This window comes from Centruroides vittatus, unplaced genomic scaffold (assembly GCF_030686945.1).
Source record: "Centruroides vittatus isolate TY-2023 unplaced genomic scaffold, ASM3068694v2 contig_1507, whole genome shotgun sequence".
Lineage (NCBI taxonomy): Eukaryota > Metazoa > Arthropoda > Arachnida > Scorpiones > Buthidae > Centruroides > Centruroides vittatus.
The window spans coordinates 662,711-682,377 of NW_027120932.1; the positions used below are offsets into that span (position 1 = coordinate 662,711).

Sequence of the window (19,667 nt, forward strand, 5' to 3'; positions counted from 1 at the left end):
GTTAGTGATTCCAATGTATTATAGAATATATAAATATGTATATACAAAAACTTACCAAACATCGTACTACAACAGTCTAAAGTTTCTAATAAAGTTCCTTCAGTTGTACCCATTGAATTACTTAATATTTCTAAATTTTTCAAAGTTACACCATCTAATACCTATTTCATAAACAAATAAACATAATTTGATAAAAATCTCAAAGAATATACAGGGTCTTTCAAAAAAGAATGCTATTATTTTAAATTATTGTAATTATGTTAATTATTATCCAAAAATGTTGTAATGTACATTAAAATGTTGGAAAACCTTTCAAGTTTTTTATTTGCCCATTACAATTTCTCAATGCATACATCTCATGTCACATGATGCACATCCAACCAATACCTAATTCTTTCTACGTTCACTAGAGCAAATATTGTCACTCCTCCCGTAGCAGCAACAATTCTACAGCTCCAGCAAATTACTTATGTTGCAGAATAACTAGTGATTCTGACTTTGCAAACTGAAGAACACAAGGTGCCTTCTCTTTTGTGGAATCACCACTTCCATTTAGGGTGCTTCCTAGAGATAGTAGAGGACAATATGTTTGAATGCAGATGGGAGATGAAACTCAGATGGTTACTCTATCGATTGATGTATGTTCCATACTTCCCAGATAACAAATATAATTACAGTAATTTAAAATGGCAACATTAATGTTGGAAAACATCGTATTAAATTTTTTATGTTGAAACCAACCATGTGTTGTCTTGATACAGATAACATTTTATTTTCTGGTATGTCACCATCAATGGGTGTATAAATTTCAAAATTTTTCAAAGTCAAAATATCTTCTTCTATGCAGCATTCATTCAAATACCTTAAAATAAGGACATAAACTTTATTAACGATAACTGCAGAATGTAATTTTGAATTGTAAATATATACTTTACCATACACAAGCACCTAGTGCCTTACATCCGAGTTCATATTTTTCATTAGCCGTCTGATATAGAGGATCACCTTAAAATATAAAATAATTGATATTTATTCCAATTTAAATTTTATGTAGTTTAAAATTATGTATCACTTACTTTTATCGATAATAATTTTAACTGCTTCTGGCCACACTGTAACACCTTTATCATCTACAAAATACTTTCCTTCATTTAAAAATTTTAAGGTTTTGGAAGAATCCCAAAATTCAGAACTGGGTTTGAGAACTTCTCTTAAAGCCAAATTTGCACAACTATTTAAAACTTGTTGAGTTTTTTGAGAAATCATTCCCTTTTCAGAAAGAATCTGATAAAAAATGTAAAAAATTATTGTATGACTATATATTATTATTAAAAAATTAAGATAAAAGATGCTAAATAAGTTTCATACTGTAAATCTTACAACTATCATCTATAGTAACAAAAAAACAAATCTTTTAACTACATCGATTTGATATAATATTGGTGGAATAAGATAACTTTAAAAACAAGCAATTAGTTTATTTGACATTGTCACAATGCTGAGCTGCAATTTTTAATTTAATATATATGCTCTCCATCTCAAATTAGTAGTGTCTTGCCCCTATACATCATACTTTTCCTGTAGGTAGTTGAGTCATGCTGGTCATCTAACTAACCTTTTCAGGGGAAAATTTTTTAATTAAAATAACGTGACTTCTGGTTTGCATTGGAAATTCATATATAGTTAATCAGGGCCTCCTGCCCTTAAGCTTTCCATATCTGGTCTTGTCTTTCATCTAACTCCATTCTCGAGATTAAGGACAGACATACAGTGAAAATTTATAGGTCTATAATTTTTTCAAATTGCAGCCCAAAAATATAAAAATAAAGGCAATCTCCCAGAATTTGCCTTTTCTCCCTTGGCAGATTCTGGGAGAACTTTCTATAGGAAACTGACTCTTGTTTAGGTGTTAGACACATGAAGAAAACCTGGAAAGTTCAACATGGCCAGCTCTTTGGTCAAGTGTGAGCCTGTGTATAGTGGGAAATGTTAATTTGATATAAGATTCTATAAATAATTTATCTGACAAAGATAATCTATTATTATTATTATTCATAATTAATTAATTAATTTGCTTACCTGAGCAGGTGGATAATGAGCCATCAGAGTTCTTAAGCGAGAACAGTTGCGATCATCAACAAACTGACCAATCTATTTCAAACGAAATTTTTTGTTTAGACTTAAATTTAAGTATTTGAAATTTTTAAGAATTTTTTAAAATAAAATAAATGTCGAAAAGAAACCTAGATCTAGTTTAAAAACCTAATGCTTTTGATTATCAAACAGTCAGAACGTGTTTCAAAACTTGATAAGGTACGTGAGATTCTAGAGGGGGGTAATTAGGTAATTAAATTTAGTTAAAACTGAAGAGAAGTGGAAAAACCCCCACTTCTTTTTTCTCATCCACATGCAATATTATTATAGACAAAACCGATCAAATATCCCTCCAAGTCAACGATTATTGTGATGTTTGGACTTATGTTACAACCTTAGTCAAAACAGTCAATTATTAATGGTGGAAAACTGTCAGATGAAATTATGAGGTAAGGAGAGTCGTAACACCAAGGGAAAGTATCAACCAAACCATCTGATTCGCAACATCCCACATCAACAGAACCCAGACCCAACTCGAACCTAGACCACATTAAAACAAAATCACCTAAGACAGTTCTAATGCACATAAAAAAGGATCACACTCGATCATTGGAGTGGACATCAACAGATGTAAGTGGATCCGTCTCACCATAATCGAAGAACCATACACAATGTTCCACCCAGCAATACCTACATCGCCAGTTTCGTCTCTTCCCGACACCCCAGCCTTAGATTGCTGACATCCAGCTGACATTGCATAGAAGAATTTAGGAGCTACAAAGTGTCATCCCGTGGTATTAACTTTTAACAGTTTATGTAAACTCTCTCTCCCGGTCAATTAGCCTATAAGTTAGATATAGAGATAAGGCATTAGTGTATATTTAAGACAGTTGTATATATTATATCGAGATAATACTGGCACATCGGAATAGGGCTGGTGTATTAGCTTACTGTATTGTATGCTTTATGTTAGTCCATTAAATTTTTGTTATTCGCTATCCTGTCAACTTGTCTTATTTTGGAGAATGGACACCTTATTGGCTTATCCACCCCCTCGTCACTCAGATCCCACCATCCAGTGACGCTTGAGAGAGGATTTACCATCCTTGATGTCAAATGAAGGGCTTAGAACTAGTAACCTGAGTCTTTGGCTTCTCACAGATACAAATGTTGGTCAGTTATCATCATCTTCCATTTATATAAAGGTAATGAGTTCTATACAAATGGAAGACGACAATGACTGATCAACATCTGTATCTTAAAACTTATCATTTATAGAGATCATAACTTCCATATAAATGACACAATGCTCTATCCTCCAATTGTTGAAGTAATGTAGTTTGACTAATGTAGTTTTAGGAAAAGATGTGGCAAGAAGAGTGCAAAAGCTCTCTACTTGCAATGGAAGAGAAGTGAAACAAGTCAGTCAAAATTTTTAAAACACACCTGTTAGTTTAAATGTTTATTTCTTTTAAATAACATTTTAATTAGATTTTTTCCCTCCATTACATTAAATTATTATTTAACCTTCCACTTTTTTAGATAAAATTTTGGCACCCTAGTTTCAATATTTGATACATGAAGTAACACAACAAAAAGCTTAATATAATGTATTAAAAGGTAATAATTAAAATTAATTACATGAAACTTTCCAATGGATGTATCAATGAAACATATGCCATATTCACTGGAACTAGAAGCTGCATTACATTCCTAGAAAATAAAATTATTATTATTATTAAATTTTTAAATTTTAATTGAGTTTAAGATGATCTTGACAAAAACTATAACTCCAAAAATTAAAAACTCAAAAACAAGTTATGAAAATGAAAATTTTTCTGTATTATGCTCAGCATACAGAATGGCCCAAAAGCATTGCATTATTTATGATTCAGATGCTTCATTGTAAGTAAAGGCAAATTTGTAGTCCAATGGCAGAATGAAGTTTCAAGGTTACTAACTGTTGCCAAGGTAGCAAAAATCATCATCTGGTTTACAGTCTAATTCTTGCCTTGGCATTGTGCTACACTGGTCTGCTCTCTCTTTGTAAGTGACAGCTTAACATGTTACTTTTGCTTCCAGACACCAAACTGAGAAGGCTACCAGCATCTGTATCAATCAGTATGAAAACTGGTTGAGATTAATAATTTGAAGCGATAAAAAAAATTAAAAACTGGCAAAAAGGTGGTGATATTTTTAAATTTTCCAGAGTAATCCCTGAAGAGGGGTATACTGTAAATGTGTGGAGAATGATCCTTCACCTATAATATACATTGTTACAAATTCTTATAAACTTTGAAATATATAATCAAGAAAATATATTCAGCATTTATCATTAAAAAAAAAACATTGTATTTTCATTATTTTATACAAATTTACTTCCTTTATAGTTTTTTACAAATATTTTTTGTTCTATTTTTAACACATATAGAAAATGCAGTTTTAAAGACTGCTAATGTTTTTATCTGGTTAATGAACCATCTTCAAATGTGCAGAGTTGACAGTTGAAAATGAAAACTACTTTCAACTGTCATCCTTCACTCACTATTAAAGGTACATTGAATAATTCAAGCACAAATGTATAAGTGAACTCAATTTAAAAGCACAAAAATGCCATAACACATAAACTTTGCTAATAAGTTTTTAAACTTTCTAAATTTATAAATGAATAAAAATTACCTTTTCAGTTAAAGCTAATAAATATGCATTACAGATATTCCCTGGATCACTTTCCTGAAAACCGAAAGTCCTTGTTCCTTTAGTTGTAATTCGACAAATCTCTCTAGTCACAACTCGGTCAAATTTAGATGGTTTGGACACTAGATTATTAAAATTTACATTTAGCTAACACAATGAATAATTTACACAGAATACAAATGTAATGTTAAAGACCTACAAATTTTGCATCTCTCTTCCATCATCTGAGGCGTTTCTGTCTGCTCAACACGAGCAACTTTATATCCCTTACGTATAAGCATATCAGAATATCTGCCATATGAAATTTCTGGAAATCCAGCATGAGCAAATTCACCCTAGAATATACATTTTAAAAAAGTAAATTTTATTATATATATATATGTTTATATGTAACATTAATATATTTGGATTAGTTGCATTCACTTACTCTCATATAAAGAATTCCTAATTCATTAACAGCAACTACAGCATCCATATGATATAATTCATAAAATTTTCCAACCTGTAGTAAAAATTAATCAATATTTAAATATAAATTTTAAAGATTTTGTACTTAATTATAACACAAAATGTTCGAATTAGTAACAAATTATATTGTTATGTACCTTAAAAAAGAGAATAGTATCAAAATGATGAGCTTTCATCTCCCACCACTGCTTTAAAGCCTAATAAGAAAAAATATTTTTATTATTTCAACTATTGATAAACTGATTTATAAGCAAAATCATGCAAGGTTTTGTTTTATTTTATTTTATGAGAGTCGTTAATCCAAATCAATTGGGGACTGGGGTTGTTCGGATAACCGATTATGTACGAAAAAATATATTAACCTGTCCGATGTTCAAATTTTTCTCCGTTACGTGTCGCTTTGTGTTGAATTTTCGTCGATTTTAAGCCTAACGAAAATTTTTATAATAATAGTTGAGGCTATTGTATCGTTAAAAATTATTTCTTTATTTTGTACAAACAAAATAAATATATTGAAGAATATAAAAACATGAAAATTATACTTTAGAAATAAATCTAGTATCAAAAATGTTTGATTCAGCACGACACAGTCTGACTGAAAATCGTTCGGATAACCGGTGATTCGTGATAAACTGATTTATAAGCAAATCATGCAAGGTTTTGTTTTATTTTATTTTATTTTTTTTTTGGCCATAAACAAAAATTTCAATCTATTTAAACAGAAAATTTTCTTAAATGGGAACATTTATATGGGAATTTTATGTTACATCTCTAATTGGGAAAAAATTGAGAATTTTGAAATTAAACTTCTTACATAGGAAAACTTCTAATGTGGAAACTTCTTAACTGAGTTCTATTGTATAATTAAATTATAATTTTCATCTTTCTATACAAAATGAAGTTAAGTTAGTATACTAAAATCCAATTTGTTTATTAAATTTTAAAATTCATCCAACAAAACCTTAAATACTCCAGTTAACTATGTTTATAGATCATCAAACGTTTTCGACCCAATCTGGATCTTCCTCAGGCTATTGTTGTAAGAAATACACCAACGTGTGAAATGGAACATGCAAATCGCATTGGATTCGATTTGCATGTTCCATTTCACACGTTGAACTATGTTTATAGATCATCAAACGTTTTCGACCCAATCTGGGTCTTCCTCAGGCTATTGTTGTAAGAAATAACACCAACGTATGAAATGGAACATGCAAATCGAATCCAATGTGATTTGCATGTTCCATTTCACACCTTGGTTTAATTATATGTTCCTCCAGTATCTGATTGGACGTTCGTTTGGATAAATTTTAAAAATTTCTGTTATTAATTTTGGAACAGTAAGTAAATGTATGTAGTTCTATGACAGAAATTCTATGCCATCCTTTTCAGCTATTCCTTAGAAATATGATGAAAGAAAGATAAACAAATGAATTAACATCTAAAAATTTTTTCTCTCTTCTGAAACTACAACTCAAGCTAACTCCAGGTTTAAGATTGGGCTATAATACGTTAACCGTTTGGTCATCTGCCATTCAACATTGCCTCAAGGGGTGGTGCATTATCTCTACTATATCACTATTAACGAAGTGCAGATTTAATATATTACTATAAAAATTTGAACTTACAGGAGTGAGAGTTTTCTTGTAGCTTTCTGGAATAAATAATGTTCGAGGATCATAATCAGGATCTGATGGTGATCGTCCTTGAATATCTCTAATAAATATTATATAAAAGCGATTATTTTAATCAAAACAATATGTTATATGGTACTGTTAAAAAGAATACTAACTTTCTTTGGTGACTTTTCAACCAATCTAACTTCAAATGGGGCCATATTTTTTCTCCTCCATTTTCTATATTTCTATTCTTAGGACTCTAAATGATATAAAATATACCCCAATTTTTACAAGTTACATTTTAAAATGTTATTATTACATATCAGATGAAGTCATATTTACATCACTGGAAGCAAACATGCTTAATTTTGCCTTAGTATCACTGCTTACTGGAGATCTATTCAAACTAGTTGGTGTCGCAGGTACAGATTTTGCTATAGATTTAGTTCTTTTCTTATTTCTAGGCTTTTCTTTCTGAAAAATAATGAAGTAAGAATCAATTGCATTAAAGTTCCAAACAGGAAATGTAAAATATTGTCATTTAGAAAAGAAATAAACCAGTAAAGATGTTTATAGAGAGTACTAAACACTACTTAATTATCAAAAACAGTAAAAAAAAATAAACTTGATACACATGGTGGGCTCTACAAAGTAAACATGTATATAAACATTTTTGAAATTTGTCTCATTGTAATACACTCATATATTTCTAGCAAACTTGAAACTTTACAGACAGCTAGTGACATCTATTGACAGGTCTAGAATTTTTTACACGATTTTTTTAAGTTTTGTTAGATTTAGCATAGAATTTTCTAGCATAAAGACAAACATGGTGTCTAGTAGTTGTTCATACTTACTGTCTCCTGAATTGTTGAAGTTATTTAGCAAAATTGAATTACAAGGATAAAATATTGCATAGTTTAGTAAAAAATATGAATTATAAAATGAGATATTAATTTTTTCATAAATGTTAGTTTTTAGAAACTAATAACTCCAGCAGGAGAGAGAGCAACCAGCAAACCCACCCATCAAAAGGTAAATAATATCTACCTCTAATTACACCGTTCTACAGAGGTTTTTCTTTTTAGGTGAAAATAAGTTTTTCTGAAGCATTTTTTTATGAGAAATTCAAATCTTAAATCATAATTTTGCTATCGGACACAGCTTTTTAGTTATAAGTACAGCAATACCTCAGTTTTCGTCGATAATCCGTCCAAAAACAATCGACGAAATCCAAAACCAACAAAAACCGAGGCAATTATTTCCATATGCATCAATGTAAATCCAATTAATTTGTTCTAGACACTCCAAAATACATACAAAAAACACATTTTATAGAGAATTAATATAGTGTTAAATACTAAAAGCAATAAGAAATTAACATAAAAGACTAATTAGCATAAAGATAAAAGCATTAAGATTAAAGATAAGATAATTAAGCATTAAGACGAAAGCAATAGAATTGTTTTGCTAGATACATGGGGTAATGTCTTGTCTGATTGAAGGTAGTTGGACATGAGCTTCTAGCCTATATCACCCCGTGGTAAAGTGTGACATAATTGTCATGTAATAGTAGTTGTGTGCATTTATGATGGTCACATCGCGAGGAATGATGCCTTCCAGGAGGTCTGTTTAAAGGTAACTGGCCCCTATTCAGGTGTTACAGACATGGAGAAAACCTGGAAAACCCCACGCAGCCAGCCCATCCTGGCAAAGCGCGAACCCACGACCAAACTCCCAGTGTTCAGGGAATGAAAACTTTGGCCAATGGTGGGCGTCACAGGGTAATGCTCACACAACAAGAAATAACGTCACATTGAGCCAGAAAACACGTAAGTTGCCCTTTGTTTTTGAAAAATTAGCAGCAATATCACTTGGGCCCACTGACAAAATCCGAGACAGATTTTTCGCAAAAAAACTGACAAAAATTGAAACTGATGATAACCAAAGTCAATGAAAACTGAGGTATTACTGTACATAAAAAGCCTCATTTTACTTAAATTCACTGTTTATGACAAATGTGGGAAATTTTTGGTAGAGTAGTTGAAAACAACTTCTGAGCCTCTGTTTTAGATGTTGACAGTTGTGTTATTAAGCTGCATGATGTTAATATGCAAGTCATTGTCAAACTGCTAAGAGTTTACAGCTTATGTTTAAGTTGATTTACCTTATTGCTGAATATATAAAGTAAGTATATATGTATTTTATGTAACAACATATAAAGCATTATTTAATTATTCTTAATGTCTAGTTTACAGCAATTATTTCAATTTTCTAGAAAATGCCTCTTCAATAATCTTATCAACTCAATTAAATAGCTTCTGCTACATCTGTGGAGAGTACACCTTTGCAAGGCATAGGAAGAGATTCAGATAGGAAGGAAAGTCAGATTTCATCCATCATAAAAAAGGATTACAAACATTACTTGGAATGGAAACATGAGACCAAGGTAAGCACGCGACACCACATATTTCTTGTGCAGTGTGCTATGCTAATTGGGATTAATTATGGAAGGGTAAAAACACTAAGTTGTTTGCTGTACCCCATGGAATGGAGAAAGCAAACTGACCTACTCATTGTTATTTTTGTCTAATGAATACGCAAGTATTTACAAACAGGAAATCTAGGTGACTCATACTTTACCCAGACTTTCAGCAATAACACCAGAGTCACACCCAGAAAGCCTTCCACTGTCTTTTAGATCAATAAATGAAATTGACAAAGAAAGTAGCAATAAAGAATTGCAATCATCTCCTGAAAAAAATGACACTTTGTATCAGGGCACAAGCGATCCAGTCAGCTACTTTTTAACTCAAGCAGATCTTAACCGCTTTAGTCCATGACTTGGGGTTAAGTAAGCAAAAGGCTGAGCTGCTGAGTTCAAGGTTTTACAGGAATAAAATCTTCTCCATCCAAGTATAAACACTACTGAATTTAAGCATAGAGAAAAAGTTTTCACTACCTATTTTGCAATTGACAACACACTGACTTTCTGCAACAATGTTGATGGCTTAATGAAAGCTCTCAACTTCAGATATGATCCACAGGGCTGGAGAAGCAGTATGAAGAGAAGTGACGCCTTCCGTGTTAGCTGATTATTGTTGAATTATTATTAGAGATAAGAAAGACAGCTACCACAAAAGATTATAAAATTTTGAATATAAACAAAATTATTTTTCAAGTTTTTTTGTAGAATAAATGTTATATAGTAATATTTTTGTGATTATGATGTCACATATCTCATTTATATATTTTTATTATTATATACTATGAGTAAAATAAAATTAAGTTATTTCATGAGTACAATCAGTATAAACCTTAAAATATTAAGAATATTAGGAAAATCTTGAAATTCCAATTACTCATAAACTATCCGTAACTGAGAAAATTTAAACATAGATTAGAAATTACCAAAAAAACTGCAGGTATAACTGTTTTCTCCAGAGAAAAAAAATTTTTTTTGTAGAACGTGTTATTCTCCAATTATTTTTTTAAAAAGTTTCTTTTAATTGTAAGAGTTGTTTTTACATTCAAAATAATACAATAATACAGTAAATGTATATATTTAAGGTGACAAATTATATATTGTCTGTTATAAAATACATAAGCTAATAACTATCATGTACACTCTCTGCAGATATTTTATAACAATACAAACATGGTATTTTAATGCAAAAATTATCAAAACAATTTGAATTTAGTTTTATCTATTCACAGTTGGTTTAAAGAACTTAATATTAACATTTGATGTACAAATTATATTACATACTGCCTGTCCTTTTTGCATACCAAGTCCATAGAAAATATTGAACAACCCAAAACAATAAGGAAGTGAAGAAGTCACTATTCAGATGATGAGACATTTAAGTCTTTAAAAACACTTTATCTTATAAAATGTTGACTCCTTCACTTCCTTAGCATGTTGGATTGTTTAATGATAACCCAAATAATATTAATTACTCTTATGTAACCTTCAAATTTACTAGGAAAGACAAAATGTTGATGATTTTAAATTACTTTGAAATATTATAACTTAACTACTTCAATTAAGCTACTGTTTAATTGAACTAATTTCATTAAAATTCAAATTAATTTTGCAGTTTAATTAAATAAAAAGTCATTAAATTAATTCTCATAATGCATACTTTAACTGGAGATATTTCTTCTGACTGAAGTTCAATATCAGAAATTTCATTTTCATCTACTCCACTGCTGTCAGATTCTGAGTCACTTTCACCTTTTTCTGGTTTGAATTCTTCATCTTCTGAATCATCATCAAATTCAGAAATTAACCTTCGACGTTTCCTTGCTGGTTCTGAATCTGAATGACCCTAAATAAACATCAATTAAATATATTTGTTTCTAATACAATGTATTTATAAAGTACACATCTATTTCAGTGAAAACATGGAAAAATGGTTTTTATTGATTTTTATAACAGAAATCGGGATAAACGTAAGAAAATGCAATAGTGAAAAATCTTAAAATTTTACTTATTAAAGGAAAATAATACAACAAAAATAGAGAAAAGCTTGAAAAATGTCCTAAACCAAGTCCTAAAAATTAGACAATATGGAAATAGCTGAATAAATTTGATCATTTGCATACTGTCTTACCTATAGACCTGAATTATGTGATCTCAGATCATTATTAACAGATTCTATTCTTTTGAATAAATTTAAAAGATTAGAATCTGTTAATGAGTTGAAATTCAGATATCCACATATAGGCAATAAATACATTATAAAATTCTATCACGAAAGCACTGTCATGTCAATTCATGCCACATAGACCAGTGATGGCCAATCGTTAACCTGTGGGTCAAGATCTAGCCTTCTAAGCCATTGCATTATCTCGCTAGTTATTATACACCTACGGAACATTGTGAAATTTGTAAAAGTATCACAATATTCCATAGTTGCAATCAAATGACAACTATCGAAAAGTGTCTACACGCAAAGATCCACGAATTTGCAAGCTATCCTAAGTGATAAACAAGATACAATGTAATATATTCCAGTAATAAAAAGATTTATATTAAATACATATATCTAATAAGCTATATGTATTGATTTTATGCTGAGAAATTTGAATATAGTAGTAAGTCTTAAACATTGTACTCATGACATACTTTGTATTACATATAACAACCTACTATGCTAAAAACCTCAAAATCACCTTCAACTCAGAAACCATAGCATCAAATGTAAATTGATAAGTAGAAGTGCTGATCAAGAGATAAAAACTTATGCATTTTTATCATTACATATAACTAGCTTAAATTTATTTACTAGCAAATTGCAAGGAGGACAATACCATGAGACCTTCCAGTTTTGACAGAGCCGCTCCTTGGATCCAAGTTGTCAAATTTTGAGAAATCAAATATTTCCATTAAAAATAACAAACGAGCATCATTTAAAATTATTTTGCTTTATACTTATTGTGAATATTAAATATCAAATACAACAATTGTCTTCTTATCTTATTTCCATTCCTAAAATAAGTATTCAAAATTCTGGTAATTCACAAGTTAATAATAATTCGATAATTCGCAAGTTAATTTCTGGCCCTCATCCATTTTAAAGTTGGCCATTACTGATGTAAGCACAGGCTGTACACTTCAACTGTTTGCAAAATTTTGAAATTATCTACTTCTTATATATTGAATACATGTATATCTTTTATTTGTTAATTGAATTTAACAGAGTTAGTACTAACATTACTTTTCTGAAACTGAGAGAGACTTTATAAACATCCTACATAAAAAAAAAAGCTATTATTTTGTTAAAAACGTGTTTACATTTTCTAGGAAAACTTTCTGATCTTCATCCATATGTTCGACACCATCTGAAAATAGTCAAATATTCTTAAATGAAAATTATATAATATTTTATTTAAAAGTACACAGATTTAATCAACAAACCTGCACTTTTATCCAAATCTTCATTTTCTGATTCTTCTGAAGTGTCTAAGCAAACTACTAACTGATTTCTCTCTTCTGCTGGCATATTAGATGCCTTTGTAGCACTTTCTAGACCTTTTTTCCATACTGGGTCTTTAAATTTTGGATTATCTATGTCTTCTGGACCAGTAAATGGTTTTAAATCCCTTTTAAAATAAAAAAAATTAAGATCAGAAATTTAAATCTAATAATAAATTATATTTAAGCTACAAATTGTTATTAATGCTTACTTTATTTTTATCCATGCTCTGGATGGGGGATCATCAAAAAACTGAACGTGCACGTAACATGTCCTTCGAAATTCATGATGTATGCCCCTCTTTGGATGATTACAGACTAAACTTGGCCACCATGGATAACCTTCTAATTTTGCCCAAACTATTGAATACAAACTGTATGGACATTCTTAAGGATAGAAAAATTTTTTATGTAAAATTTAGTAAATCAAAATATATTACTATATCTAATTTAATTATAAATACCACTTAAATGTATATCTTATATAAAACATCTGTTAATTGCTATCATCATCATCATCTGTTGAGCAGCTTATTTCCAAATGGACATAAGTGCCATTTTTGTGATATTTTAACTAATATTATGCATTGCAAGCTCTGCTATTTATGTAATAAGTTGTGTGTCAAACAGACCCATATACAGTAGGAAAAACATCCTCTAATTTATATTTTGTTTACAAATGGACATATATCCTTTCTATTGTAGTCCTAAATGGATATAACTGTACATATATATGACCAATGTGATAGAACGATTATGTCACACGATTGTTTATGGCTGCTTGTAAAATAAAGGCTGCACAATTACACATAAGAAGTTGTTTATGTTGTAGACTTTCCTTTTTAAATTTTTTAAGAAATAACCAGTTATTTAAAATAAGAATTATTTTAAATATGGTATTATTGTAAAGTAATGGCTATTGGTAGTTCAGAAGAGAAAGCAGTGATACTATCTGAAGAGAAATTCTAGAAGAGAAAACTAGAAAAACAAAAAGAAATTCCATTAAATGTGAAAAAAATAAAAATTCACGTGAATGTGAAAGGTTTCAAACTTTCCCCACAGATTCAGATGATCCTAGCCTCATCTCGGTGTACCTTGACTAAATTGTCTGATTCATAGGCTGCCGCATCATATGATTTGGTTTGGGAGAGAAGGATCTGAGGAGTGACTTAACATTATATTTATGTTCTTTCAAGTGTACAGTTAATGCTCACAAGGTTGCTCCTACATATATTATTATTGATTTAATATACACGGTGGTGATTTCTCACAAAACTTCATGTGTATTTACACATGAAGTTATGAGCACTTCAGTAGTTTCACATTGTGCGCCACATTTGAAAAATTTTTATTGTTTTGCATTTTTTACAATATCGTTGTTTTACATTCCAGTATGCATGCATCATTTTCAACCACAACCGATGCACTGATGAATGATTTCCTTTTACTGAAACATCTGGTAACCTAACAAGATGACAGAAACAAACAGCACTATATTGGTTTTTGTAGAGTTATTTCATCAAAGTAACTTTGGGTTAATACAGACGAATAGTAAACACGATGTTAATAATATAAACACGGAGACATCCATAATGCTTCATCAGTGCATATGAGTGCATTCTTTTATTCCTCCATATAACTCCATGCAAGCAGCATCTATTTAAAACTTGAATTTTTTCAAATAATAGCCAGCATTCTAATTTTTTTCACGGCTACATTGAATGCTCTGTCGGCAAGACAATCCATCTTACAATTAAATTTTACAATTGGGACTCTTCTTTTAAGTTTTGTCTCTAAAAATGCATATTTTAAAATCATAGATCCCTTCATCACAATACTGCAGACCAGCAATTTCCAAACTTTTTCGATCCACCGCACCTTTGTTCCATAAAGTTAAACCCAATGCCTTCTAACTCATTTTCCCTTGTGTGAGATATTTGGAAATATTCTAAAAAACCTTTTCTATGAACCTCACACTTTATGTCCTTACCATACATTGTTCTCAACATCCAGAAACCATTAACGCAATGTTTCTTCTTACCTGTTTAACAGAGGAATGGAAAAAATTTGTAAGGAACTGAGTCCGAGCATTATTTTTATTTTATTATATTTGGTTTGGGGCTATGTTTAGTTAGGATGAAGGTTCTCCACCACTCTCTTATTAGTAATCAAAAAAGAAGATAATAAACCAACTCACGAAAGAACAAGCACCGTAGGAAAAATCACGCGCACTTGCGCTGCCCAGCAGACAAACAGTCCACTGAAAAAAATGGAGGGGGGAATCCCCACACTCACTAGAAAAGAAATACTAAATCGTCATAAAATATCCCAGAAAAATGTGCTAAATGCTTTGTAAACGGTTTATAAGATTTTGTCAGAGAATTGAAGCTGCCAGAAAGAAATTTGATGTTAGAAAAACTAAGTATGTAAATAAGGGGAGTAACCTAGCTGAATTGTGACGTCACCTCACAGCATAAAACCAGCACGCTAACCGAAGACGAGCAAGGTGATTCCTGATTGAGGTGTACTACTGAATGAAAGATTTGAGGCGAAGTCCAGATTGAGAATTAGGCAATCCAAGGTGTTTAAAGAGGAATTCGATTTGACAATAGCGAAAGGATTGAGGAAACAGGTTCCTAGTATAGTGAGGTGATAGATAGATGTTTAGTTCGTAAGAGATTTTGTTCATAGTTCTTAAGTATTTGATTTGTTGAATTTTCAAAGGGGAATTAGGAATAAGTTAAGCTAAATAGCTGAGTTTTATTGTCGGGTTGACTTGTTGATTTTCGTTAATAAATTTTGTTTTGGATTATAGACTATTGTACATAGTTCAATTTGATTTACTAATTAAATATATTTGAAACTTTTGCTTAGACTTGATATTTGTCGTTATTCTTACTAAATTTTTCAGTGCACGCGTAAAAGCCCAGGCCTGGCAAACTAATCTTGAATCCGCGTAAAGTACCCGTTAGGTTAACAGAAGTTTTACCGGCCGCAGTAGTGTCGGTTTCCTAAGATACTAAAAATAGTACTTTACAGATTGACAGTGACATTTGCCTACGATCACTGTTTGGTATCATGACTCCAGAGCCCCCCTGCTTCTATTTGCTCCCCTAGATAAAGGGTGCAAGTATGCAGATGCAAGCAACCGAATTTTCCAAGCGAGCAAGAGTATGTGGCGAGAAGAGGCAATGACATTTTACACTCTGTTTCTCACTCTTGTCGTGTGGTCATAATAAACGAGAGCGAGAAACAGAGAGCACAAAACGTCATCGCCTCTTCTCGCTCACATCTGCATAGTTGCACCCAGTGGTGATATTCGAAATATTTAACAAAGGGTTCGCTAGCAGAAAATTTTTCCCTGACAATCACCGACAAATGAAATGGAAGTTTTGGCTAGAAATAAATACAATACCTTTTCTTGCGATATATCTAATAATCAGTGGTGTATTTGGAACGTAACAAGCCCTGGGCGAAGACCAGGTAACAATAGTATATTAGTGCTATCAATTTTTTTTTTTTTTTTTTATTTAGGCAGAGAAATTTTTAACCCCGAATGTGCCATTTGGGGTTAAAAATTTCTCTGCTGATAATAGACAGATGTCATCATCTCTTGAAATACAATATCCTTTTTATTTCGCTGTCCATAGCCCGACACGTGTTCCACAGCCATCTTCTATTATCCCACGCACGAGATTGTGGGATCTCTCTTATGACTGGATCTAGTTTCAAGAACTCTCTTGAATCGATCGCGATTAAACCTCGTTTCAGTCGAGATTGAAACGGTGAGAGAGATTGCACCAAGACATAGTCCCCGATCTTGCTCACAATCTAGATTAAAATGCTCGGTGCGAACGGGATATAAGGCTCTAGTTTAGTAGTATTACAGAGTATAATATGTATATTTTAATATATTTAAAAAAAAAAACAAAACTACTGAGAAATGTTCCGTGTGTTTAACAAGGTTCGGAAAACTGAAAATTTTAACAACGGGTTCGGCCGAACCTGTGCGAACCCGCTGAATATCACCACTGGTTGCACCCTTACTCACTGTCCACAGGGGAGCAGTAGCACCCACTTTGGGAACCACTGCTGTACACATTAAAGACACAGCCATCTTTTTCTTTCTTTCATCGTCGTTCCTAAACGCATACAAACAGCAATGCACTTCCATAGTAGCAGAGACTCAGAGCAACTGCTATTAATGAACGCACCCCACATCCTCAATCAAAGAGTATACCAATGGCACTGTTTGATACATACTGGAATGTACCCAATGTAAGTTACACAGTAAACATTCAGTGGCATCGGTTGGTAACCATAGTGAAAATAAAGTCTAAATAATAATTAAAAAATGCGTCCAATAATATAAAAAAACTTATCCAGTCAGGCAACAATTGTTTAAAATATAAGAGACAATAAGAACTTCTCGTCTGCTTCTAAGTACCAACCTTTCACATTGTTTGCTTTCTTTCTCTTAGAAGTGCTATCGGCAGATCCTTTCGAAGGCGTTTTACCGACTCTTGGAGATGATTTCGGACTATTTTTTCCGTTAATCGTCGGAGATTTAGAAAAATAATTAAATAAAGTATTTTTCTTGTTCATTTTACACCAGACGACTTAAATTCCCCGTTTGGCGCTAAAATGTAGTACTCTAGCGGTCAATTTTTACTATACCATAATAAAATCGTTATGGTAAAAATATTTTTAAAAAAATTAAATTTTTACGTAATTTTAATAATATTACAGTTAGTATAAACAATAAAATATAATTTTTGATTTTATTGAGGTTTTATAAATTTATAAACATTTTCTGCTCTTTTTTTTGTATGTGACTTTTTGGGCTATCCATAAATTAAGTCTGCATTTTTGTTGAAATTTTTACTTTTTCTTCCCCCTCTTCGGACGTTCAACAAAACTTGAATCCCTTAAAACCTTTATCACTTTATGAATGATAAATACCATAACTAGAAACGAAACTTTGAAATAAATATAATAAAATGCATAAACAGTATAAAATTTAACTACGACAGAGATGGCGAACCTTTTTGAATCCGCGTGCCATATTGTAAGCAAACTTAGCTTTAAAGATGTTAATGCGTGCCAAAGTCTTAGACTTCGAATAATGATATTTAAAGAAATTAAACGAATACGCTTTAATTCGAACAAATGTAAAAAATCTGATTGAAAGAAAGGATGATTGAAAAGGACAGAAATCATATGATACATTACGTGCCAGATGATTTCTCTTACGTGCCACTTTGGGGTTCGCCACCCCTGAACTACGACATCACGCGACTTTGTCGTATCGCGGTAGAATTCAGGCAGATACGGAAAGAAGAAGCAATTCTTGCAATTGTTAGGTACAGAAGAGGCTATACTCCTGCCTGCCGACACAGAGAAGCGATCTAAGAACAAAACGATCAATGGAGATTGCTTCGTTCTTATGTTTCGTTCGTTTTTCGTGGTTATTTTCCGTTATGCGCACGCAATGCTGTTTTTATTGTTGGCCTCTAAGTCTAAATTCCAGGCCCAGTTTGTCTTTATTTTCGACTTTTAGGCTTTACTCTCGGCAGTGGCGTAGCGAACATAACTGGCGCCCGGGGCACGACATTTTATTGGCGACCCCTCCCCCTCCAGAAACACATATAGTTTGTCTTGGAGACCATTTGGGCGCCCCTCTGAGAGTGGCGCCCGGTGCATGATACACCCCCTTGCACCCCCCTCGCTACGCCACTGACTCTCGGCCATATGATTCTTTATTTAAAGTGTGCTCGGGCCAATCTAATTTGTACTATGCTTAGTGCTTTGTTGATTTCTTCGGACAGTTGTTTTTCTCTTACACAATATTTGTTCTTGTTTTTATTATAATTACAATTTTTTGTGAAAATATTACTATTAAAACTACATTTCGACATATGCCATGTTATAGGAAAAGTATGATGTACACGGATAAGCCACTGGTAATTTCAGGCGGAGAGCACATATTTTAAATTAACGGTGTTGTCACTCGTTTGCAAACTGTCATTTCTGGTGATGGCGGACACATAGAACAAGTGCTGTAGTGCGTGTAAGTGTAAACATTTGAATGCATGCAAATAAACGTAATTTTTCCATGAAATTACAGTGATTTTTCTTGTGTTCATCGCCCCCTATCAACAAAAATTTGAACTATTTTCTTTTTCTCTGCCCAAAAAATCCCCCTTCGTGAGAATAACTTTTACACAAATCGCATTCAAGTGTACCAATTCTTTCAACTTTCATGAATTTTTAAACTATTTACAAATTCATGGGACATCCTGTATACGTAACAAGGAAAAGTGTTGGAATCGTGTCAAATTTGACCCTCAGACATTTTAGCAAATCTCCACGTTTCGACGTCGGCCGTCTTTTTTTTGGGTTCAGCGATCTTTTGAGACCCCTGAACCAAAAAAGAGACGGCCGGATGGTCGGGCGGTCAAGGTGGCAGCCTTCCGCTCTGGGAACCTGGGATCAAATCCGGACGGGTCGAAAAATCTCCAGGAATTTTTCGAGGACGGTCTGTCTGGATATGTCGGGTCTCGTCCTTCAGCACCCGGCCGCCCCAATATGATGTGGCTGAACTCATAACGGGCTTGCTAAAAGAGGCCCTCTTAGTGCCCACAGGGCGGAAAAATTAAAAAAAAACATTAAAAAAGTAAAAAATATTCTGTGTATGTATGTGTTGGCGTCTATAAGAAACGAAATTTGACATGGCATCTTGTGTATAAAGAGCGTTGGTGCTATTAAATTTTGGTTGTTAAAGGTTAGGTGGGACAGAGTCTTGTCAT

The 19,667-nt window shown here is 32.1% G+C and overlaps 1 protein-coding gene across 2 annotated transcripts in view; it reads right to left on the reverse strand.

The window, feature by feature from the left end:
• Positions 1-19,667, reverse strand: part of Msh6 (DNA mismatch repair protein Msh6) — a 46,777-nt gene that overhangs the window by 20,345 nt on the left and 6,765 nt on the right. For both annotated transcript variants that reach the window (XM_067262742.1, XM_067262743.1), the window contains exons 2-19: positions 17,310-17,497; positions 13,071-13,245; positions 12,802-12,986; positions 12,679-12,725; positions 11,024-11,209; positions 7,221-7,352; positions 7,052-7,137; positions 6,888-6,975; positions 5,397-5,456; positions 5,219-5,293; positions 4,991-5,126; positions 4,774-4,913; positions 3,736-3,807; positions 2,080-2,151; positions 1,077-1,284; positions 936-1,005; positions 742-862; positions 56-161 (exon numbers count right to left, since the gene is read on the reverse strand). In XM_067262742.1, coding sequence (XP_067118843.1) covers positions 56-161; positions 742-862; positions 936-1,005; positions 1,077-1,284; positions 2,080-2,151; positions 3,736-3,807; positions 4,774-4,913; positions 4,991-5,126; positions 5,219-5,293; positions 5,397-5,456; positions 6,888-6,975; positions 7,052-7,137; positions 7,221-7,352; positions 11,024-11,209; positions 12,679-12,725; positions 12,802-12,986; positions 13,071-13,245; positions 17,310-17,463 — 2,113 coding nt within the window. In that variant the 5' untranslated portion in view covers positions 17,464-17,497. The remainder of the gene's footprint in view (positions 1-55; positions 162-741; positions 863-935; positions 1,006-1,076; positions 1,285-2,079; positions 2,152-3,735; positions 3,808-4,773; positions 4,914-4,990; positions 5,127-5,218; positions 5,294-5,396; positions 5,457-6,887; positions 6,976-7,051; positions 7,138-7,220; positions 7,353-11,023; positions 11,210-12,678; positions 12,726-12,801; positions 12,987-13,070; positions 13,246-17,309; positions 17,498-19,667) is intronic.